Here is a 24,598-nt window from a genome sequence, read left to right as displayed (position 1 = left end):
GTTCTAGCTTCTAGCAGAGGACAGACCCGATCAACACGTGGCATAGGAGGGGCCTCCTCCGCATCCCCCTTCGCTCAAATCCAAGGCAGTTCACGGCACAGGAGTAACGTGGGGCAGCAGTCCTGATCAGTTGACACCACAGGAAGCGCTGCCATGGACTTCAGAGCCAGGTGAGCTCCACTCCGCTTACGAGGTCTTCTGGAGGGGGTCCCCAATCATACCCCGCAGATGAAATGAGCCATACCGTCCAGTCTTCCTGTCTGCGGCGGCATTCGGTGGAAAGTGCTGCCCCCTAGCGCCCGCCGGCTGCAACTGGCCCAGACTTTCCAGAGCAGAGTTTTCCCTGGCCATATAAAACAGCCCAAGGCGGAGGAATCCGCGGAGCGAGGAGCGTCTTCTCCGTCCTCCTCCTGCGACCCCGCACCTGCCTCGCCGGCTACTTCTTACTCCGCCTCCCGTTCCTTCTCCGTCGGCTGATCCCGCGCCAGGTTTTCACTCTCGCCTCGCAGCGCCCCGCTCTACCCTGTCTCTCTTCTCCCCGATCCAAAGCGGATTTCGAAAGGCTGCCCGCAACAGGCGGAGGCGGGCTCCGCGCCCTGGACGGGTCCTGGAGGCGGCGGCGGCAAATGGGGATCTGAAAGCGAGGATGGCGAGGAGGAGGTGACTTTCCAGCTGCGCTCCGGCTCCCGGGTCCCGTCGCCACCCGGAGCGCCCAGAGTGCCAAAGGCGGACTTCCCAAGGTGAGTGGCATAAGCCGAGGGCGAGGGAGGAGGAGGCGACTTGGGGAGTGGTCCTCGAAGGCGCTAGTCCTCAAGGCGCTCTCACCCGGAGTCTGTCCCAAGCAAGCAAATGGGGGGGGGGGAGCATGCATAGGATCGGGTTGCGGGAGCTATGAGCTAAGCAGCCGTCCCCACCCCCCCCCACCCCGGCTCGCGGTTCAAATTCAATCCCAGCCCCTCTCCTCTTTCTGCAATACAGTATAGTGTTCATTGATGAGGGGGCGCGAAGTGCTTTCGACCCCGTACACACTGGCTGTCCAGAACGTGTGCCTCATCCTGTCATACAAGTTCCCGACCCAATCGAGGGATTTCTGACTTTGGCCGAGGTTTCCCGTCCTCCGAGATCCGTTGCTTCCCCTGACTTGGAGCATGTGCAGATATTTTTATTTTTAGTTGGCCCTTGGCTCTCATGTGTGCATGAGGGCTGGGGGAAGCTGTGTTGCTGGACTCCACATGTTGCTGGGCTCCAGTTCCCATCATTCCTGACCATTGGCCAGTCCACCATCCTCTGCCGGGCCACAGGCTCCGCAGTTGGTGGCTGCAATTCAGAAAAGCGACCTTTCTAAAGCAGGAAAGGGGAAGAGCCCGTGGAAGTGGAGGAAACGGTTCTGCAGAAGCAGGCAGGCAGGGCAGCCAAATTTTGGCTCTCAGCAATAGGGGAAGCTTCCTAAGACGTTTGACCATGGGCCAGGCTGCGTTGGAAGGTGGTAGGCATCCCTTCAGTATTGTATTTGTTTATTTATGTTAAATTGCTATCCCGCCCTTCCTCCCAAAGGTATTTAAAGAGGGGCTAGAAAACTAGCTCTCAGAGATGCTGCGGGCGGCTGCATCCTGCATTGCAGATGAGCCCTGGGGTTGGGCTGGATGGCCTCCCAAGGTCTCTTCCAGCTCCATGATTCACTGAGCTAGTGTGGCCATTAAAGGAAGGACTTGGGCTCCCATGCAGTGAAATGAGCAAGAGCACCTCCAAACCCAGCAGGGCTGGCATATTACTGTACCACAGTTTTGAAGTCAGTGTAGTTATGCATAATTACTTTGGAAAGAGGATTGAGCAGGAGGGTTCAAAGACTTTTAAGTCCAGAGTTTAAGATGACCTAAATGTACCACTTCACTGTCATGGTTGTTGTCATCGTTAAATTCTGTGATTGGGGATTGTGTTCGCTGTATGTAACAGGGAAACGTCATTCAATGTAGACGGGGATTTATTATCTTTCTGGCCAAAAGGAAGCTGAACATAATACAAATCGGGGGAGGGGGTGGGGGTGGGGGATAGGCTCCTCTGTGTTCTCACAGCTGAGTCACTGGGCCAGGAAGCAATCAAAAGCAATATCTTGTCAGTTTCAGCCAGCAATGCTACAAAGTGCCTAGTCGAGAGTGGAGCATCCGTCACCTCCTTTAGATATTGCCAGAAGAGAGTTAGGCCACCGTGGAGGAGCCAGTGGGACTTCTTCAAAGTTTCTTTCACCTATTGATGAAGGAGGGGGGCAGTTTATAGATTACATTGAAGCACCAGCACAGGTCTCTTCCCAACTTCTGTTGTTCTTTCAAATATCTCCTTGGACATGACTTGCTTTGTGTACAAATCAATCAGCATCACTGTTTGCGTAGAGTGCCTCCCTCATCCTATTGTGCAGCGGTCCATCTAACTAGGAAGGCAAACTGTACCTGCAGGAAGTCCCACTGGAATCTGAGGAAATGCCTCAGGATTGTGAGGTGTGAATATCAGATTTGCCCTAGTTAAGTGGTAGAGCATCTCATTGTGTGCAGAAGGTCCCAGGTTCAATCTGAAGTAGAACTGGGAGTGCTCCATTCTGAAATCCTGGAAAGTTGATGCCAATCAGTGAAAACAGTACTGAGTTGGATAGACCCATGTGTAGGGCAGTGTCCTATGTTCCTTTGGGAGAAGCAATGTGGTGTAGTGGTTAATAGCATTGAACTGGGACATGGGATACCAGGATTCAGAAAATCCTTACACAAACCTCTGATAAATCACTAGGAATGTATTTATTTTATATATGTTTATGTTGATACCCCACTTTGCTCCAAGAAGCCCAAATAAGTGTGTGTACTGTCTTCTTCACAACAACTCTGCAAGGTTGGCTGGTCTTTGAAAGAATGACTGGCCCAGTGGTCAGCTAGTGAGCTTCATGACTGAAGGAAGGACTTCCACAAGAGCACGCCAAGCCCTTGTGTGATACTCTAACCACACTTGCTTATGTGAATTCACCCTATTCCAGCAACATGTGTAACTGTTGCAGACTGAAATGTGCAGATAGATGTACATCTATATTCAGATGTTCATGCAGGCCCTGTCCAGAGGTGTCTTTTTTGAAGAAGAAGATTAAGATACAGCTCCCCTTATAGTTCCACTCATTATGGCACGTGGCAACAACTGGTTTGGGGCCAAGATGCTCCTGCTTCTGTGCCAAGGATTGAGCAAGGTAGCATTCAGGATTTCTTCCAGGTTGGCAAAGTGAAGCATATCATTGAATTTAGGTTGATTTCTAACTTTGTCAGTATGAAGCATGCATTTGGAAATGTTCCTGTATCATACCACAAAAAGGCTGCCGGGATCAACCATACAGGTCACTACCTAGAAACCGTCCCCTGTGAATGTGCAGTACTTCTTAAGGGCATTCTAGCCCACCATTCCTGGCCAATAGATGCTGGTAGTTTGGTTTCCCATGGACAGAACATGAAAGTCTGACTGTCGTCACCACTAGGGACTAAGCTGTCAGCAAGAACATTCAGGCACTCCTCAGCTTCTCCAAGGAGCACTTCTGCAGTGTGGGTGTTGGCAGGGTTCCAGCCTTAGCCAAGCGAGGCAGCAGGCAGGCATTCAGCTTTAAGGTTATGGATGCTGAGAAGGTGGTTCTAGTGTTTTGCAGATGGTAGTTTCATTCATTGCACTGCAGAGCTGCATGGGGTGGAGGAAGAAGTCACTCTTTTCAGCCCAAACTTCACCTTAATTAGTGGAGACGCCAGAGTCTTGCCTAGTCTGCTGATGCTACATAACTAAGGCTGCAGTCCTAATCTCAGTTACCTGGGTGTAGGCCCCTACTGAGCACAGTGGGATTTACTTATGACTAGACATGTTTAGGACTGTGCTGTTACTCTGTAAGAGTTAATATACCGGTATATATATATATAGAGAGAGAGAGAGAGAGGTGTGTGTGTGTGTGTGTGTGTGCATGAGTGCCAGCTGAAGGGAACATTTCCAATTTCTGATCACGAAGACTTCTAATCTATAAAACCTTCTGCCACATGTTAATCTTCAGTGTCCTGCTGTCTGTATAGGCAGAGGCATGACACATAAACAAGAGACTCTGGGTAAAAATTATGCCAATGATGGCAGCTGCAGAATTAGTGAGCAGACAAAGTTTTTTAAAAAAAATATAAATGTCTTCTAAACATAAAATATCATAAGAAGCCTCTCTGCTGGAGACTATGAAGATATTTCTAAACCATCAGCTGTGCAATGGGTTCTAATTTATTTACCACCAGAAGCAGCAGCGCTTTTAAAAATCATTTTATCACTGGCAGCTACATACCTCGCTGCTCTTTCATCCACACGGTGTAATAACTCCCAGAGTAAGCTGCATGCATTTCCATCTGTTTTATTTTCCTGGGGTGGGGGAGCTTCATAATATGCGTTCAGCTCTCCCTGAAGATGTCAAGGCAAAGTAAACTTACAGCTTTTAAACTAGAGGAGAACTTGAGGTGTGATTCCCCCCACTTTTTAAAGGACCTATTTTCATCAAGTAAATCCCATCAATTTAGTTTCAGTAAGTATGATTTCTTCAGCATCGTAAGATATTCTGCATTCGTCTCAATGAACGTGTGGAATTACCCGGCCATTTTAAAAGTTCCCCAGTGGTAAATTCTTCTTGCAGGCACTTCCAAGTATTACTTTCACCATCCCACATGTTACAGATGTAGTTGTTTTGTGCCTATTCATTTCTCAAAGTCTTCTACCTTTCACACTGAGTGTTGCATTAGCTTCGTAGAGGTTTCTTTTGTCCTCGAAAAAACAATGTAAGCACTTACAAAACAGCTCCTTGGAAAACAACTACAGTTTTTCATAGACAAAGAGCAGAATACTAAGCACCGAGGAAAATCCGAAATGCTCTTGCTGCATCTTAATATTCTATATCTTCCATACCCTCCAACATTTCTCCAATGAAAATAGGGATGTCCTAAGGAAAAGCAGGACATTCTATTCCAGGGTCAAATCAGAAACTGGGACAGCTTCTGTAAATCCGGGATTGTCCCTGGAAATAGGGTCCCTTGATGGGTCTGGTGGTTCAATATACTTTGAAACAGTGTAAAAGATAACTATATATATGAAGGGGGGGTCTTTTAGTTCAGGAAGTAAGGTCCAAGAACTCTCAGTTCTGCACACAAGCCAAATAAGTAATTGCCAAGCTAGCCATGCAGTTAGCACAATTTTTTATTTTTTTTTAAGTGAGCTGCAAGCATAGGAACGTAAACTGGATTTGGTCCCTGATAGGGTTGCCACCATTGTTCTGTACAAGACAGTGTGGGGGCTGTTGGGAGGCGATTTTTTTTCATCTGGTGCTGAAGTAACTTCAAAGCAATCCATTGCAATCTATTGCAGCCGAACAGAATGGCCCTCTAGAATTTGTCACGCATGCACACATGCACATGCATACACATGGATTTGTAATTCTGTTATCCAGATCTTAAATGCATGACCATTGACACACCCTTTCAAACACATGCATTTGGAGAGGATGCCTAATTTAGCAGAGAGAGGGCGGGGGAGAGGGAAGGAGGAAGAGGGAGAGAGAGAAGACCTTAAATACAGGACAAAACTGTTTCTGTAAATGATGTAACATTTTACATTGAAATAAGGACAATCCTGTATTATACAGGAGAAGAGATTGGATTTGATATCCCGCTTTATCACTACCCGAAGGAGTCTCAAAGCGGCTAACAATCTCCTTTCCCTTCCTCCCCCACAAGAAACACTCTGTGAGGTGAGTGAGGCTGAGAGACTTCAGAGAAGTGTGACTAGCCCAAGGTCACCCAGCAGCTGCATGTGGAGGAGCGGGGAAGCGAACGCGGTTCACCAGATTACAAGTCTACCGCTCTTAACCACTACACCACACTGGCTCTCATATTATACAGGACAGGTGACTTTAACTCTTTCTCCCTTGCTGCGACCCCAGTTTAGGTTGGGCGTCTCATGTCTTCTATTTGACACATACTATTTGACCATAAGTTGGTATGGCTCACGATTCTAGCATCTTTACTCGGATTATTCAGTACTTTTATAATAATTCAATACTATTGTAATACTTCTGTCCCACTTTTGAGTATTCAAAAGTGAAAACTCGGCTTAGGGCAGTTTACAAAAGTAACTGTTGTATTAGTTGGTGGTTTTAATACTTCAGTCATTAAATGTAGCCTTTGTTAACAGCAGTGGCACAACAAATATTAATTAGTTTGTTTAAATGAATAATTATAAACCACTGAGTCATTTTATTTAAAAAAGCTATGTACAAAAAAGTAATTAAAATATCATAAAGCCATAAAATACAGATTAAATGACTGCCAGGGGCTTGTCCATACTTGTCCCATGCCTAGAAAGTTTTCTGCTTGTTCTGCACTCTCCATGCACAGGTTTTGCCAAGCAGTTTTGCCTTTGTCCCACCTTTTTCCCCTGTAAAACCTGCTCTTTAGCGATAAATTGGCAATCTGTGTAAAACCCAATTGTTGTTTGATCCGATTCAGTGCTAAAAATCTGGTTTCCCCAGGGGATAGCAGTGGGGGCAAACTGAGGTGTCAATAAGCCCTGTTTCAAACTAATTCTCTAAACCTGCTTGGTGAAACAAGAATATCAATGGCGGAGAAGGGAGAAATGAACCATTTCCAAACTCAATACTTTAAAGTGCCAACATGGGGCTGCCAGCATCCCTTGCGATTTGGTCCCTGCTGCTCCATTGCCAGGGCAGGATGCATTTTGATACCACCATCACCTTGTCACCTCCCTTGCTCCCCACCCCAGATTTGCAGCGGTACCTATTAGGGATCCTCAGGGCCTGTGAGGACAAACCAAGCCCAAGACATGGTGAGCTCACAGAACTGGCAGAAGCAACCATGGTGGTGGTTTCTTGAGCAATGCAAGGTTATTCTAAGGCTGGAGGACCAGAGAAGAGCAAGTTCACCCTCCTACAAGGCCTATTAATATTCTGCAGCATGAAGGGTGGTTTGCGGCTGCTTTTTCTTTGAAATGGACACATTAATTGACTGATTAAGCAAAAGATCCACATGTCTGTCCTGGATGCTTTAGCTGAGATTCCTGCATTGCAGGAGGGTTGGACTAGATGAACGTTGGATCCCTTCCAATTCTATGATTCTATGTAAAGAGTTGGGGGGGGTCCATTCATCTGAAATCATTAGATCTTCACTGAACTCCTGTGACACAAAAGGCATCATCACTCGTAGGAGAACACTGAACTTCAGTGGGAATGTGAGCTACTATTGCCTTGGCAACCTGAAGGCTTTCAAGAGATTATAAATCAACATGACAACAATTGTATCTTAATAGCATGACAGTGAAGGTTTTAAAATAATTAAATCCAATTTTGTTTTCTTGGATGGAAAATGGCTCATTTGGTGGGTGGGGGGTGGAATCACCAGGATGTTGGCAACCTAGGCACTACAGATCCTCCTAGTGTCCCTATTTTTCAGTGATGGTCCCAGATTTGGGGGGACCAGTCTAGCTTCTCTAGGGAGGGAGTTCTGAAGTCTGGGGGCAGCCACAGAAAAGGCCCTCTCCCACATCCCTATGAAGCATGCCTGTGAGGGTGGTGGAACCAAGAGAAGGGCCTCCTCTGAAGATTTCAGAATCTGGGCAGGTTCATACGAGGGAATATAATCTTTCAGAGAGCTCAGACATAAGCTATGTAGAGCTTTATAGGTCATAACCAGCACTTTGAATTGTGTCCAGAAACAGACTGGTGGCCCATGGAACTGTTGAAGCAAGAGAGTTGTAGATTTCCTTCCTTGCTTCCTTGCTTGATTGGCAGTGCCTGCAAACCCTACTTTGGTCCACCCACATCTTTACCTGCTCCACACCTGACTTCAGGTGTTGGGCAGGTGAGCCTGGCTTGGCCAGAACAGCCTCACAGGCCAAATGGGAAAGGCAGGTAGATCAGATTAGGCCCGGAGACTGTCTCTCAGTCAGTTTTATTGCACATAGCCAAAGGCTGCCGCAATGGCCCAGAGACTAAAGATTCCCTTGCACTACTAAATAAGAAGGGCCAGATCTCCAGACAGGGCTGGGAGAAATTTTGTGTCTCATACCTGAAGAACTGTTGCCAATCAGTTTAGACAGCACTGAAGTAGTTGAATTGTTGGTCTTACTTGGTATAAAGTAGCTACCTAAGTGCAAGGTCCAACAGACTTGTATATTATAGCCATTTTAGTAGTCTTTGTTCCACAATTTTAATGAGCCCAAGATAACATCAATGATGTTCCCAGGAGCAGCTCTAGCTACAAGCATCCTTTAGGCATCAGAAACAGAAGGAGTGAACTACCTGATAACCCCAACCTTTCATGCAGACATTGTTCGCATTTGGCAAATAGTGCCTACCAGAGATGCAAATTTGAATAAAATATTGGGGAGATGCAGGCAAGCCCCGCACCACATAACCAATCATATGATGCGGTACATGCACACCATTTGAATGGCAATGCCCATCAATTTGGGAGGAGGGTAGCCCCCTCAAATATTATATTGGAGGGCCCAAAGGGACCTCAGCCCCTAGGAGTTGGCTCCTGTGATGTCCACTGCCCTGAAGACATGAGCTAGTGGATTACTGGCAAGTCCTCATAAAAGGTGCAAGACAAAAGGCTTACAAGAAGCTGTTTAGATAAACTTTGCTAATTTGAGATTTCTGCTCTGCCTGCTAATTATTGTAATGGCTGCAGGAGGGATACCAATTACCACCTCTGCAGGCTACTTTGGCAGAAAATGGGGACATTTCTTCAGAGTGGTTCCCTGACGTGTAAGAGGTGGTACCACAATTAACTAGCAGGATATGAGGGGTGAAGGCAGAGGAAGCTTTGACTGTTTAGTGACAGACGCCGGCCCACAAAGGAAATGAAACAGATATATATACAGACTGCTAGGATCCAACCATGTTGGCAGTGTGGCCAGCTCCCACTTTGGAATCCTAGAGAACATGGAAGGTAGCCAAGTCAAAGGAATTATGGCAATCATATCTCATGAATGTCCTAGTTTGTGAAAAGCCTTCAGATCAATGAGCAGACTCACTGACTTAGCATGCATCCCTTGGTATAAGTGTCAGGGCTCAAGCCCTTTTTGCTATGCAAAGAATTCAGAACCATTGAAATATGCTTTTTAACCCCTTTACCTCTTTACTTCAACTAACCCTTTCTCTCTTGCTGCTTGCTGCTTTACTATCGTTACTGTCTTATGTTCCCTTTCCCTTTCCTATGCTATAAGCTGGTGTTTGAAAGCAGTGGAATACTCAAGGTGTTTTGACCATTAGACTTTGCTTGGAGATAGAGGGTCTTCTTCTAGACTACCAAAATCAAACCCCTGGCTGGCAGTGGCTGGAGTTGATGGGGTCTCACTTCCACAGCCCCAGTGTTCGTGCCACTCAGGGCGGATGTTGAGGGGGGCAGGGGGAAATATCCATTCATTGTGCGGGCTCTCAGGTTGGTGCAGCAAAGAAGACCAGATCAGATCCATTGGATGACAGTGTTACACTGCCTTCCTGACACACACACACACACACTCAACATCCCATTTCTGGGTTTCCCACTGGTTGCTGTAAGGGGGAACCTCACTGGATGCAACCGCCACCTGCCTCCCATTTGGGCAGGTGCAATGAGGTGCTTGTCACTGGTGGGACTTCAATGCCACCAGCAGTGTGCCCTGATGGTGGAGTCTGGCAGAACCACCCCATCCAAACCCACTGCAGCGTGATGGATCAGGAGTTCAGATTGCTCTGCCCTGGTACTTTGGTTTAGTGATTCAGTTTATTTATTTATTTAAAGCATTAAAAACAGGAACATGGAGGACCATCTTTTATTCCTTCCCTCCCCCATTTCTCATCCAGTCCCCAAAAGCTTCATGTTATTAATGTCTACAGTGTGGAAATTATTCCCCCCCCCCCTCAGCCATGGTTCCACACAAAATAACTGGGGGAAATTCTCATCCAAATCATTTTCTTTTGGCTACCCAGGTGTATCTCCAGATGTTGTTGGATTTCAATTCCATCCATCATGGCAAATGGTCAAGGATAACGGGAATTATAGCCTAAAGGTAAAGGTAAAGGTACCCCTGCCCATACGGGCCAGTCTTGCCAGACTCTGGGGTTGTGCGCCCATCTCACTCAAGAGGCCGGGGGCCAGTGCTGTCCGGAGACACTTCCGGGTCACGTGGTCAGTGTGACATCGCTGCTCTGGCGAGCCAGAGCCGCACACGGAAACGCCGTTTACCTTCCCGCTAGAAAGCGGTCCCTATTTATCTACTTGCACCCGGGGGTGCTTTCGAACTGCTAGGTTGGCAGGCGCTGGGACTGAGCAACGGGAGCGCACCCCACCGCGGGGATTCAAACCGCCGACCTTTCGATCGGCAAGCCCTAGGCGCTGAGGCTTTTACCCACAGCGCCACCCGCGTCCCTAAAATTATAGCCTACAGTGATGGAAATTATAGTCCTCATCGGCTACCATGTTGCTTAAAATTCAACACTGAAGGCCACTCAGCACGCTTCAATTTGACTGTCTAAACAGAAGATTTAAGTGTCAGCTGTCACGATACTTTCCTCCTGTGGAATGTTTCTTCCCCTTCCTCTCCCTGCTAAATCACACGCAGAGAGAAAGGGGCTGACATTTAGTAACTTGAGCTTATTATTAGGAATCTCCAGCTGCTGAAATCTGTGTGAAACATCATCCAGAGTCTGACAACCTGAAATACAAAAAGCCTCAAGGCAACAAGACAATTTTCTTTACTTTGTCACATCACTATGAGGAAATGATGGCATTAGTGTAACCTTTTTCAAGGCAGCAATATTATTGAAGAAGTATATAACTGAGGCGAGCACTGGTGTTAAAAAGAAGGTCTCAGGGGCAAGAACTTTTCATTCAAGGAAGAAGAGGTATTCATTTTTTCATCCATTCACCGTCTGAACAATTCCACCACTCACAATGTTAGCCTTAGCTGCCTTTAAGTATTTCTCTTGTTCTGGCATTGCTTTTTCTTTCTTTTTTTAAGAGCTCGATTACACAATATGTTGTGGATACTCTGTGACACAAAGGTGAAGTTTGCATTCTCAGGAGAACTAATTAATTTAACTCATGCAATCGATAATTTTTCTATATTTCACTGAAAGAAGTCTTCCCCACTGTGTATCTCCTCAATATTAGTTGAAATTCAGGGGCTATTACTGAGCGATAGAATCCATGTCTAGCATGGAGCCAAAGGAGGGAAGAACAAACTTGGGCTCCAAATTGTTAGGGTTATAAGGTTCTTATAATAACCAGCTGGGATGGGAACAGGCTGACCACAGTTCAGAAACAGGCCCTGGGAGTCCCTGAGAAATAGCCTGGTGACCTGACATTTCCTGGAAGTGGCTTCAACATAGCCAGAGCTTGTTGACCTTACAGAGTGGAGCCTCAACCTTCTGAGGCCTGTTTGGAATCTGTTGGTTTCTTGTCACTTGTGCTAGTTGGGGTCTAGTTCAGGCTTCCTCAACCTCGGCCCTTCAGATGTTTTTGGCCTACAACTCCCATGATCCCTAGCTAGCAAGACCAGTGGTCAGGGATATGGGAATTGTAGTCTCAAAACATCTGGAGGGCTGAGGTTGAAGAAGCTTGGCCTAGTTGATATCATCAAGGCCAGAGCAGATAGTATGGGTCTGAAAGAGTCAGTCAGGGGTAAGGAGGGCTCTTTCAGTTGGGTCTGAAAGAGTCCATCAGGGGTAAGGAGAGCTCACCAGTTGGTGAAAGCAGCAGTGACTTGAGATGGTGATTTCTCAGGAGAAACATCTGGCATACATGTGTTAACTCAGGAGGCCCTCCAGATGTTGTTGGACTCCACCTCCCATCATGCTTGACCATTGGCATGCTATCTGGGGCTGTTGGGAGTTGGAGTTCAACACCAGCTTGCCCAGAGGGTCATACAAGGTTGGTTCTCCATTTTTCATACTTATTGTGCAATCCTTGAGAATGTGTATTTTGCTGACAATGAAAGAAAGCAGGCTTAATAGCTGAAAGTCTGGTCTGGGAGTCCTGCTATGAATACCTTTCCACACTTGGCTGAATTGCAGAAGGCCTCTGAGGCACTAGAGAGGCAAAACACACACCATGCTGAAGAGCCTGCCTTTTCTTCTGTTTCTGAGTCAGCTAATACAAAGATGGTCTTGTTATAGCATCCCTAGTGAAAGCCCTTTCTAAAGATTTTAAAAAGAAGTTTAATGAAGGTAAGGAAACAATGCAATGCAGGAAGGCAGCACATTCAGATTTTTATATTCATTGAGGAAATAATTGTCCACTGCCAGGAAACGAACAAGAATCCATTTAATAAAACATCTTTAGGCTGCAGTACTATACTCACCTAGGACTAATGTGACAGTAGAGATAGAGAAGAAATTCAGTTCACATTTAAAGGTGAACCTACTTACAGGTAATTCACATTTTATTAAACAATTTGAGTACCAAAATAAAGCCATCATTTGAAGTTCACACTTCTCTGAATTTTTCAATGCAGTCCTCCAACCAGTGTTGACAGAGATGCATGTATTAAGGGAAAATCTGCATTAAAAATGAATATATTCATTAGTATAAAACACAAAATGCATTATATCAGCGGAAATTGATTGCAAAAATATGTACATTAGTCAAAACTGCATGAAAAAAATTGTTTATTACAGGAAATTCACACTAAAATGCCTGCAAATTTTCAAAGTAACGTGGAAAACTGAATTTAAGAATAGGAAGCTGAGAGAACCGGAATGGACAGATCCATCTATTTCAATGTCCCATTGTACTTAATGAGGCTTAACATCTAGGTAGATGGGTAGAGGATTGGATTATACATTGGACTACGTTGAATTCTTACTGTCCGCAATCCTGCAAATAACTTTTTTAAAAATACAAAACTTAAATTTCACATTAAACTGTGCTCTCTGCCCTCACAAACACTAAGATCACTTTTTCCAACTACCCAAAGCTAGTTGAGGTATAGTTTTCCAAACCCACCCGCCTTACCAAAATTCCTGGTTGACCCAAACATTATGATATATATGTAAGAAAATGTAACTTTTCCTCATAGAGGAGTTGCTCCATCCCATTGCCCTTTTCTGAACCTTTTCCGGCTCTACACTATATACCAGGGGTCTGCAACCTGCGGCTCCGGAGCCGCATGTGGCTCTTTTACACCTTTGCCGCGGCTCCGGGGCAGATACTAGCGAGGGGAGGAGGCGCATTGTGCGCCCCGACACTCCCCACTGTGGCAGCCGCTGTACTGGCTGTGACGTTGCATGGGGGCAGTGCGTGAGTTAGTCACGCACCATCCCGATGTCACCTTCCCGCCCGCTGTCAGATCGCGGCTCCGGAGATATATTTGTTTTAAATGTCGCAATGGTTTTGCGGCTCCCAGTTTTTTTTCCCTTCGGAAACAGGTCCAAGTGGCTCTTTTTGTCTTAAAGGTTGCAGACCCCTGCTATATACCGTATTTTTTGCTCTATAACACGCACTCGACCATAACACGCACGTAGTTTTTAGAGGAGGAAAATCCATAGGCATGCCACCCGTAGGCATTCCCCCCATAACACGCACAGACATTTCCCCTTACTTTTTAGGAGGAAAAAAGTGAGTGTTGTGGTGCAAAAAATACGGTATATTTTTGAGGTGAGGGGACCAGAACAGTACACAATATTCCAAGTGTGGTTGCATCATCGCTTTGTACAACAGCATTTAGATATTAGCAATTTTATTTCCAATTCATTCGTAGCATGGAATTCGCCTTTCTTTCACATGTTGGGTGCCCATACATCCCGGGCTGAGGTAAGGTTAGTTGCATCCTTCTGTCAACTCTAGCAGATCCTGCCTCAATAGAGCAAATGAGACAAGGTGTAGTGATAAGACTGATGTAAGGTCGCCTGACATTTTTGACCCGAGAATGCAGAACGGTTTGCTAGGCAAAATTGGGGAGGGTGGGTCCTTGGGAACTTGGTCATTGAGAGAACTCGAGTCTTATTTTAAGGCCAGAGTGTGAGGTTTAGTTTCAAAGCACATGTTCCTGTGACATTTCACAGTTCCTTGAGAGATGTGATTCACTAGCCCCCACAAGCCCCATGTGCAGCATGTATCCAGCACTAATAAGACAACTTGCTTTTCCTTGGGGCACAGAGTCACTGTCCTACAAACAACCTACTCTTTGGCCTTCTTTGACTGGTGCGAAAAGGGACTTGCACAGTTTCTGCATTCTTGGAGATGACATTTAGCATGTCTAAGCAAATTTTGACTAAAAAAAGAGGGGGCTCATAATATACAGAAGAGGGCTGAAGTGATGTGGCATATCAAGGAAGATTATTGGATTCGGGACAGTAGTTGTGGGCACACATGCGCGCACACACGGTAGATCTCAGAAGTTCCGGTACTCAGGAAGGTTGGGCTACTGGCCAGGCTGAGCAGGACACACACATTTTTAACCCCCCCCCCCAACTTGGAGCAGAAGACTTGTGTGTCAAACATTTTTTAAAGAAAATAGCTGCGCACACAGATAAACAAATTTGTGCCTGTGATGGACCTTAGGTTTCTGGGAATCAAGGTAGGTTAAGGAGTTCTAATTTAGGGATGGGGACAACAGTACACAGTACAGATACATCCTCTCACGTGCCTCCTATCAGCATGGATGGACAAGATTGAGACAGAGTTCAGTGTTTATGTGCGGATGGATGTGCATGAAAGCACACATGGAAAAATGGGATCTGTGTAACCCATTTGTGCGTCAACACTCAGGTGTGTACACAGCCATAGTCCCAGCTTATCCAGTTCTCTTTCTTTTTACTGAAAGAAAACAACAAGCTTCTGATCTTTGAATAGGGTAGTTATAATTTTTTAATAACAGAAGCAGACTGGGGCCTGGATTGTTTGTTTCCTTTTCCTCCCCCCCCCCCCCCCAAGAAAACTGCACCAAGAGGTGTTGGGTTGGGAAGAGTGTTACCTATTTCACACTTATCCCTCCGCCAACATGTTATGTCTGTTGGACGTACCTACATTTTTGCATCAGCCCTATTCATAGCTGTCACACGTATGCTCCTCCTTTAATGGCCATTTAAGCCATTGTGGACACAGTTAATCTTTCTTCTTCACTTCCTTCATTTTAACTAACACACACACAACTTTTAGCTCAGCCTCCACAGTGAAGGCTCAGGTAAGCTGATATTTGGGAACTGTATGGTTGACAAAGTGGACCCTGCAGCTTGGAAGATTAACTGTTTCCAGAAGGACTTATTATTGCAGCAAGTTGCTTTCGGCTGTAAAGACCATGCCCGTGATTTATTTGCTTGTTTGCACCATATTAAAAGGATGATTCATAATGTTTAACTTGCTAGAGGTGGTTGTGGCTAAAGGTTGCTGTGCTTTTCAAAAAATTAAGCACTTCTAGGAAAAGTGTCTGTACAGATTGTGCCATCTTACCGACAAGCCTCCTCATTGATCTGTGCTGGCTGTGAGCGCTCTTGCACTGAAATTTGCTGTAACAAGAGAAAGTGGAAGAAGAAATGTATAAACTCTTTATCCCCCCACCCCAATCTCGCTGCTTCAGGCCTGCTATTTGAACTCAGTTTGAGGCGACAGTTTCTGCTTGTCTTAATTTTATGCTGTTCTGCCCATCCGTGCCATTTCTCTGAGTACAGTCATTAATTTCTGAAGAGAGAATTGCCAATGCTGAAACAATGTTTGGTGGAAGAGGTTGGCTGTAGATATTCTGGGGTGGTCCAAAGATGTCCTCTGTGAAACTTCAGAGGGGGTTTCTTACTGGTTCACATCTTCCAAGGCATTCAAAATAGATTCTTGACATACAGAGATCCCATCTCCTAGCTTAAGCTTGAGCCATTTAGAGTCTAAATCAAATCCAAAGAAAGGCCATTGCCCCATTCAGTTTGATGGTGATTAATAGCACGATCCTAGGCATGTTCACTCGGAAGTAAGTCCCAAATTCCACAAGGCTTATTCTCGGGCAAATAGCTTTTAGGTATATATTTATTCTTTCCCAAAATTTCTAAGGACTATAGCCTTCCCAAAGTGGGTTACATTAATGCATTAATATATATATTTAAAAAACAACCATCCTCAAGGTTTCAAAATTGCCTCTGTAGGAAGACATGCTGCAATATTGTGAAAGCAGAGTTGAAAATATCTCAGCTGAGAAGTAAACTTGCTTTCCTTGCAAATATGCAAAAAGTCATCCATGCTTTTTTGTTTGTTCTTTAAATGTGTGCATACAGTTTTGGGGGTGCAACTGCAATCTGAAATTTGGGGTTGTGTAAGGCAGAGCTTACAGTTCAGCTGAGTTTTTTCGTTATTTGTCCTCTCTGGTTTGATTACTGAGTTCTGTCTCCCTTTTGCACAGTCAGGACAAATAAAGGCTGTTGGAGAGGGTTTTTTGCTTTTTTAACAAGTTTTTTTGGCGGGGAAACAGTCAGTGCAGAAAATGGAAGGGGACGCTTCAGTGGAATGACTAAGAATTAAATGTATGTATCTAGTTCCATTAGTGATGTATGGAAGTGAGAGCTGGACCATAAAGAAGGCTGATCGCCGAAGAATTGATGCTTTTGAATTATGGTGCTGGAGGAGACTCTTGAGAGTCCCATGGACTGCAAGAAGATCAAACGCATCCATTCTTAAGGAAATCAGACCTGAGTGCTCACTGGAAGGACAGATCGTGAAGTTGAGGCTCCAATACTTTGGCCACCTCATGAGAAGAGAAGACTCCCTGGAAAAGACCCTGATGTTGGGAAAGATGGAGGGCACAAGGAGAAGGGGACGACAGAGGATGAGATGGCTGGATAGTGTTCTCGAAGCTACAAACATGAGCCTGACCAAACTGCGGGAGGCGGTGGAAGACAGGAGTGCCTGGCGTGCTCTGGTCCATGGGGTCACGAAGAGTCGGACACGACTAAACGACTAAACAACAACAATCTAGTTCCATGGGAAACAGGGGTGTGTGGGTGTGGGTGTTTAGGGCATGTGACAGTGTGGATCTGGGCCTGCCCGCTACTGGAACATAGTCTCTGACAGCTTTCTGCCTGAGTAATGTAGTCCTTGGTTCTCAAAAGGTTCCCAAGCCTGGTCAACACCGATTGTCAGTGCTCTCCACAGTCTCAAGCAGAGGTCCTTGACTGGTCCTTAACTGGAAGAACCTTCTCTATGCAATGCATTTGATTTATCACTGAGGTATGGTCCTCCTGAGAGCTCACAAACAGGGCATAAAAATTATGGCTGCCACCACCACCCGGTCATTTGCCTCAGCACTTACTACACAGAGGTTTGAATGTGGACATTCCATTTAACAATCATAGCTCATAACTATTGATTGATGTCTTTGTATATCAATATGTCTATTTTTAAGAGTCATTTAAGCTGCTAGGAAACATAACCACAGTGAATGTTTTTTAATGGTTTCCTGCCACACATCTTATAGTTAGCACTTTGTGAGAGCTGAATTCCTGCTGGGAAGGGAGATAGGAAGAAGACCCCCACCTAACCCTCAATCAGCTGATCAGTGATGTCATACATGACAGTGCCAGGCATTGATTTGGTAGTGCATACAATAGAAAGTGCAGAATCTCTGCATGTACATTGCACAGCTGCTAATACTGTCTGGGGTATCCCACCTCCCACCTCCTCCTCCTCAGCTTTTGGGCTGCTCATGCTAATTTTTGCCACACAATATCACATTCCGATGCAACAAGCAAGGATTCAGTTCACGAATCAAGCTGTCTTGACTTGGTTCTTTTTTGAAAGACAGAATAACATGTTGTAAATAAAATCAATACATCTAGAAAGCAGAAGCCAGAAGACCCCTTTTAACAGACAAGTCAAAACCAAGATGTAAATATTGACTAATGATAAACAGTGTATGCCTGGGGACCTTGAACTAATTTGGTACAATTAGCTCTGGGTTAATTCAGCTAGCATTATTTCCCTCAAAGCTGAATATGTCAGAAATAAGTGTGGAAGGTTTTCTATGAATGAGACTCTGTGTGTTTGTGTGCAATAGAACTCATAGAGCTCTAGATCTGAGTATTTAAATAATTATAATGCTACTGTTTTCAATAGCTTCAAGGGACGAGGCAGAAGTTGGTTCCAATTCCTTTATTTTTTGCCTCATTTACTGCATACTTCTCATTCAGTTCTTTGATTTTATTCAAAATATGGGTCACCCTGTATAGATTTTATAAGAACAGACAGCAGCAAGATTTTTAATCATGAGATTTAAATAGTGTGGGAGACAGAGCATGGGAAATTTGTTTAGGAACTTTATTGTTTAGAAATTTGTCTGAGAAACATAGATGGTATTCACCTAAGTAATAAGTGTAAGTGAAAAGACTTCTGTTTGCACAACAGAACTTCTGTCCTGTCCTCTCCACATTCATGCCTCATGTGATCCTCAAATCTGCTCTAGAGGTTTGGTGGAACCCCCAGAACAGATGTAGGGGCTGCACAGGGGAAGAAGAAGGGTAGAAGTCCCATTGTGGAAGCACACAAGGAGCTACTTAGCACAACCCATAGCCAATTAAAGAACTTGAGAAAATCCACATTAAAAAGGAGTTTGTTACAAGATCAAGTAGTTCAGGACCATGGAGAGCAACCCAAATCAATATCTGAACCAGCCACCCGCAATCTGGTGGCCTTCAGGTTTGGGGACTACAACTCCCATCAACCCCAGCCCATTGTGGTCAATGGTCGGGGTGATGGGAGTTGTAGTTCAACAACATCTGTAGGGGAGCAATGCAGGAAAGTCCAATTTGAAGAACACAAGAGAAGACCCGTACCTCTTTTTATTTATTTCACAAAACTGTAAAAAAAAAAAAAGATCTCAAATTGGTTTACAAAGAGTAACTAAACATTATGTTAGCTGTGCCTTCAAATGCATGCTTTTTTTAAAAAAAAAACATTGTCACTGTGGGGACCCGGTCCAGACTAGGAGTTCCTAATGTGGGGTGAAGAGGGTGGCATTCAAGTAAATGAGATTTTCCCCCCAATGCAGATTGCAGGTGTGGGAAAGCAATCCAGATTGGGATCATAGCAGGGTACAAATGATTAAACCCCATCTAGCCACCCACACTAGACTCCCTGTCTGAATTAGGCCCCTGCACTGTCATTTTGTGTTTTAAAAAGACCCTGAACTTAAAAGCGCAGCTGCATAACTCATGTGATACTTGCTTTCCTCCTAAAAATCCAGAATTACATGTTTAAAGCAAATGCTTAGAAAAGTGGGCACGTAAGTAATATATTCAGTTGTCTATACAAGATCCATATTAGCCTACCAGCTGGAATGGTTCACCTATATCAATTACATAAAACACACAGAGGAATGATGTGTGACCATCAGGCAACCTTGTTTTCCTTTTCCAGATCTCAGTAGTGCTCAATGTGTAAAATATTCAGTGCTGGGAATCTATGCCCTCTGAGCTGGAAGCCTTTTCCCATGACCCCAGATATATAAGTGTTGTTCTAACAACTCATATGTAGACGAAAAGCACTCTGCACCTGTTCAGAGGCACAATCCCATTCTATCAGTGTATAGAGAAAAAACACAATTAATGACTAATTTGGAAGACTGAGGTCCCACCTTTTAAAAAGATTCCTGCAGCCTATCACTGGTGAGTCACAGAAAATTAAGCAGTTTTGCCTGCTGTTCTTCCTGTGAAATATGGCACCATGTGACCAGAATATGTTCCTTAGGACGGGAACTAACCCCTTGGAAGTGTAAATTCCAATATACTGTTGTAAAATACAAAATAGTAGGGTTCTAGAACATTTGCAGGGAAGAAAGCCGTATTGCTTTTCTTTAGGAAGAACTATTAATTAAAGTACACTACATGTTCCATTTTGTGTTTGACTCCTTATAATGAACAAAATTCAGTGCTTCCTGGTTTGTGTGTTGGGACGCGGGTGGCGCTGTGGGTAAAAGCCTCAGCGCCTAGGGCTTGCTGATCGAAAGGTCGGTGGTTCGAATCCCCGCAGCGGGGTGCGCTCCCGTTGTTCGGTCCTAGCGCCTGCCAACCTAGCAGTTCGAAAGCACCTCCGGGTGCAAGTAGATAAATAGCGGGAAGGTAGATGGCGTTTCCGTGTGCGGCTCTGGCTTGCCAGAGCAGCGATGTCACGCTGGCCACGTGACCCGGAAGTGTCTCCGGACAGCGCTGGCCCCCGGCCTCTTGAGTGAGATGGGCGCACAACCCTAGAGTCTGTCAAGACTGGCCCGTACGGGCAGGGGTACCTTTACCTTTTTTACCTAGACTACAAGCAACTCTCTGATTTAAGGTCTGACCCTCTGCACATTTCAGACATTCCCACACTTGGTCAAAGGCAATTTATCCCTTTTATTTATAAAATGTGATGTTTCCTAAAGACAGTGCTTCCCTGGGGAAAAAGCAGAACCATTCCAAATGTGCTGAACTTCAGTGAATCTCAGAGGCTTCTGTTTTTTTAACAGGATGCTCCTTGGGGAGTTCTTGTGGTTTGCCTCCATTTTGCTTTGAATGCTTGTTGCATGGAACCTTTCTTTGGGGGAATATCTGAATCCACAACCTATAGAAATATTGCCATGTTTCAGGACTTGGGCGTGCCCTGACCCCAGAGCCTAGGAGTTGTCAGGTGGAAATTCAGTCCATGCACCACCGATATCTAACTCAGGCCAAAGGAAGGCACTGAGGGTCTGCCTGACCATCAATGAAATCTCCTAGCAGCTATAGGCCAGAGCAAGTCAGGTGATGCGTCCTGGCCTCATTGTGCTTTTTGGCCTTCAGGAGCTGCCTGTCTTCGTAACTCCACCCCCTAAGCACACAGTTGTGCAAAGCCTGATATAATTATTTCCTTCACAGGAAGCATGTTGTTATTAATATAATAATATAGCCATATTCAAATTACAAGAAAGGAAATCCTGACTTGACATCAGGAAGACCTTTCTAACATAAATGAGACTCTCCACAAGGTGGCCTTTCATTTCTCTTTCAGCCCACCAGGTTCCTATATCTCAAGCTATAAAGAAGCTGAAAGTCCAAACATCTTGTTACAAATGATCATCCAAAGTCATGTACAAAGACTAATAGTGAGTGAAAGAATGGTTCTAAAAACACGATTAAAGCTTTAGTGCTTGTTAGTGAACTCTCACAGCAGTGGTCTGCATCCAACAAGGAAAGCAGCAAAGTCGTATGGCTGTGTGTGTTGCAAAGACTTATTCAGTGGGATACATGGCATGTTCACAATAATTAGAGCACACCGCATAAGCTCTGAAAACAGGAACGGGCTGTGTACACAAAATTTTATTTTTTAGGTGAAAAATCATTAAGCCTTTGCTTGACAGCATCTTATTATAAAGTCTGTATTTTTAGACTGTTCAAAAGATTGACACCTAAATGTGAAAATATGTTATGAAAAGCTAGCATGCATTAGCTTCAGTATGGCTTTTCTGAAACATTTTACCTCTTGAAGATACCACTTGAAGTAAGTCGATTAATTTGCTTGTATTACCACAAATTTTGTGTAGCCGTGAAGAATAAAGTTCAGATTTGACTCTGCTATGAATGTATTAAACATCAGATTTATCTGAGACAGAACTTACTTACAGAAATCTCTAACACAACCTAAAGTTCTTAGGAGAAGCTTCCCATTTTTATTTTATTTTATTATTTTTGGAATCCCTATTAAGGGTTTGTCATCATGCGAAGTTTGTTCTGCAGATGCGTGAAGCAGTGCCTTTTCTGTTGTGGCACCCCGGTTGTGAAATGTGCTACTTACAGAATTCCACCTGTTTACATCACTCCTTAATTGTAGGTGCCTAAGCAATCCTTTCTATTCCACAAAGCCTTCTGCAGTGGGTCGCTAAGGAGGTCTTTGGTTGTTTCATAATTTAGTCTGGGTGTTCAATTCGTATCTTGTTTCAAATATTGCATTTTTTTAAAAAAAAGAATCTTTTTTTGCTGCTTTGGGTATTCTTTAAAACAAATAAAGAAAAGCCGTCTTTAATACTTTATAAATAAACCAATAAATTTGGAAGATCTGCTATTAAGAAACATCCTTTTATCTTCCAGGAGCAAGCAGCAAACTGGAGGGGAAAGCAAACTGGATCTGAGGGGAAATGTGACATTAGGATTTCGTATTCCAACTCCGAAGTATCCTTAGTGATCTTCCAGAATGGAGGAACTTTAAAGCTTGGCACTGCCAGGACCTAGGAGGCACTGAACAGTTTGTATTGGTCTGAAAAGATGAATCACACCAACTTCACACCAGAAGCCGACGTGGCTGTCCGATCCAAAACCATCACCGAAAACATGCTTATTACCGTGTCTCTGTCCATAATTACAACCTTGACAATGCTGCTGAACTCTTCCGTCATTTCGGCAATCTGCCTGACGAAGAAGCTGCACCAGCCTGCCAACTACTTGATCTGCTCGCTGGCTGTTACGGACCTGCTTGTCGCCGTTTTGGTCATGCCCTTGAGTATCACATACATCGTGATGGAAAGGTGGACTTTGGGATACTTCCTGTGCGAGATATGGCTGAGCATAGACATGACCTGTTGCACGTGCTCGATCCTTCACCTTTGCGTCATCGCGCTGGATCGATACTGGGCGATTACAAATGCGATCGAGTACGCCAGGAAGAGGACAGCCAAGAGAGCTGGAGTTATGATTGGCACAGTGTGGACAATATCCACGTGCATCTCCATGCCTCCTTTGTTTTGGAGAAACCACAGCGCCGACACCAATTCCAGCGAGTGTCAGATTCAACACAACCACGTCATCTACACCATTTACTCCACGTTTGGGGCCTTTTATATCCCTTTGACCCTCATATTGATTCTCTATTACAGAATCTACCATGCGGCAAAGAGCCTTTACCAAAAACGAGGGTCGAGCCGGCACCTCAGCAGCAGGAGCACCGACAGCCAAAACTCATTTGCGAGTTGCAAGCTCACGCAGACCTTCTGCGTCTCAGACTTCTCCACATCAGACCCCACCACGGAATTTGATAGGATGCATGCTTCGGTGAGGACCTCCCCCTTTGACAACGACCTGGATTTGGTTGGAGACCGTCAACAGATTTCCAGTGTGAGGGAGCGAAAGGCTGCACGCATCCTGGGCCTCATTTTAGGCGCCTTCATTTTGTCTTGGCTGCCATTTTTTATCAAGGAGCTCGCTGTGGGCCTTCAGCTTAGCACCGTATCGGCGGAAGTGGCTCACTTTCTGACGTGGCTGGGTTATGTGAATTCTCTTATCAATCCTCTCTTGTACACTAGTTTTAATGAAGATTTTAAACTTGCCTTTAAAAAACTCATTAGATGCTGGGAACACTCTTAAAAATGATTGTGGACAGCTACCATGTGACTTATTGGCCTTAAATATGAGCTGTGGGGGAGGGAGGGAGGGGATATCTGAAACTGGAAACCTGTTTGAGTTTATTTATTTATTAGCTTCGTTTGGAGGTTTTTTGCTCATAAAAAAGGGCTTTGTTTTGCTTGTCTTTTTAACTTAATTGCTCCTTAGCTTGTAAATCTGTACTGCTGTTTTCTACCTCTCTGTACCATGAGTATATGAGTTTCTATACTATGAGTCTGAAATACATTTAATTACACAGGCCTCTCCCCCCCCCCACTCTCTTATTTTAAGACGACACATGCAAAATAAAGAGCCCCGTTCAAAAGTTGTATTGCTGCCACTTCTGATAAATGAATAGCCCTATCCCCCTTCCCAGGCACACTGACACTTCAGCATAGCAGCCGTTATTTACAACAGAGGGCCTAGTACACAGACCCACTCCTTGTTGTTGCTCAAACTAGTCTAGCCTGAATGTGATCTGGTGCCTCTCCCTGTAAACATTGGCTGACATGCCATAGGGGATGGGAGTGAACCCACTTCTAAAGCACAGCTGTGCCTATGAGAGAGAATACCTTATAATTTCTTTCAAAAATTGTAACTATACAGACAGGCATGCTGTGTATGTGGTCATATCGAAAGCAGCCAGCCTCTTCGTGCAAAAACTTTCACCTGTGCAATGGAACTTCCTGTCAGGACTGGCTCCAGGTTTTGGGGGGCCCTTAGCCCTCCTCTTCCTCTTTGACCCCTCTCTCCCTCTTGGCCCCAACCATGTGACCAAACTTTACACAGGCAGGAGAGAGTTTTAGGACACGATAACTGTACATTGATTAACATTTCCACATGCAGTGCTATTTTTCTAGAAAAAGAGGTGCCAACACTCACCATGAATGCCTCGCTTGTTCTCTTAGAATGCCAATGGCACCTACCTGAGAGGTACCGGAACTTAGTTCAGGCGAGTTCCAGCAGAGAAAAGCCCTGCCTACACAGAAATAAATCCTTCTGTATATGAAGGGCCTGATGAGCAGGTACAAGATTGCAGCCGAAATTGGTTAGTCTTGCAGGTGCTATGCAGAACTGTTCACAAGAAACCTAAAAAGCTTCTAGAGTAGCCCCTCCACCCCAGGCTGTTCACTTCCACATCTTTTTTTCAAGAATGTGAAGTAAGGTGAAAGGATATTAGTGGCTTAGGACCTCAAAGACCAGGGTCCA

At 44.8% G+C, this 24,598-nt stretch overlaps 1 protein-coding gene across 1 annotated transcript; it reads left to right on the top strand.

The window, feature by feature from the left end:
• The first annotated feature begins 418 nt into the window (after positions 1–418).
• HTR1E (5-hydroxytryptamine receptor 1E) lies at positions 419–23,718 on the top strand. The gene is made up of 2 exons (XM_028722917.2): positions 419–740; positions 22,103–23,718. The coding sequence occupies exon 2, from the start codon at positions 22,277–22,279 to the stop codon at positions 23,369–23,371; it is 1,095 nt and encodes a 364-aa protein (XP_028578750.1). The 5' UTR covers positions 419–740; positions 22,103–22,276; the 3' UTR covers positions 23,372–23,718.
• The last annotated feature ends 880 nt before the right edge of the window (positions 23,719–24,598 follow it).

The sequence above is a fragment of the Podarcis muralis genome, chromosome 3 (genome assembly GCF_964188315.1).
Source record: "Podarcis muralis chromosome 3, rPodMur119.hap1.1, whole genome shotgun sequence".
Taxonomy (NCBI): domain Eukaryota; kingdom Metazoa; phylum Chordata; class Lepidosauria; order Squamata; family Lacertidae; genus Podarcis; species Podarcis muralis.
Note: the sequence above shows the minus strand (reverse complement) of the source record. Positions and strands in the feature narration are given on the sequence as shown.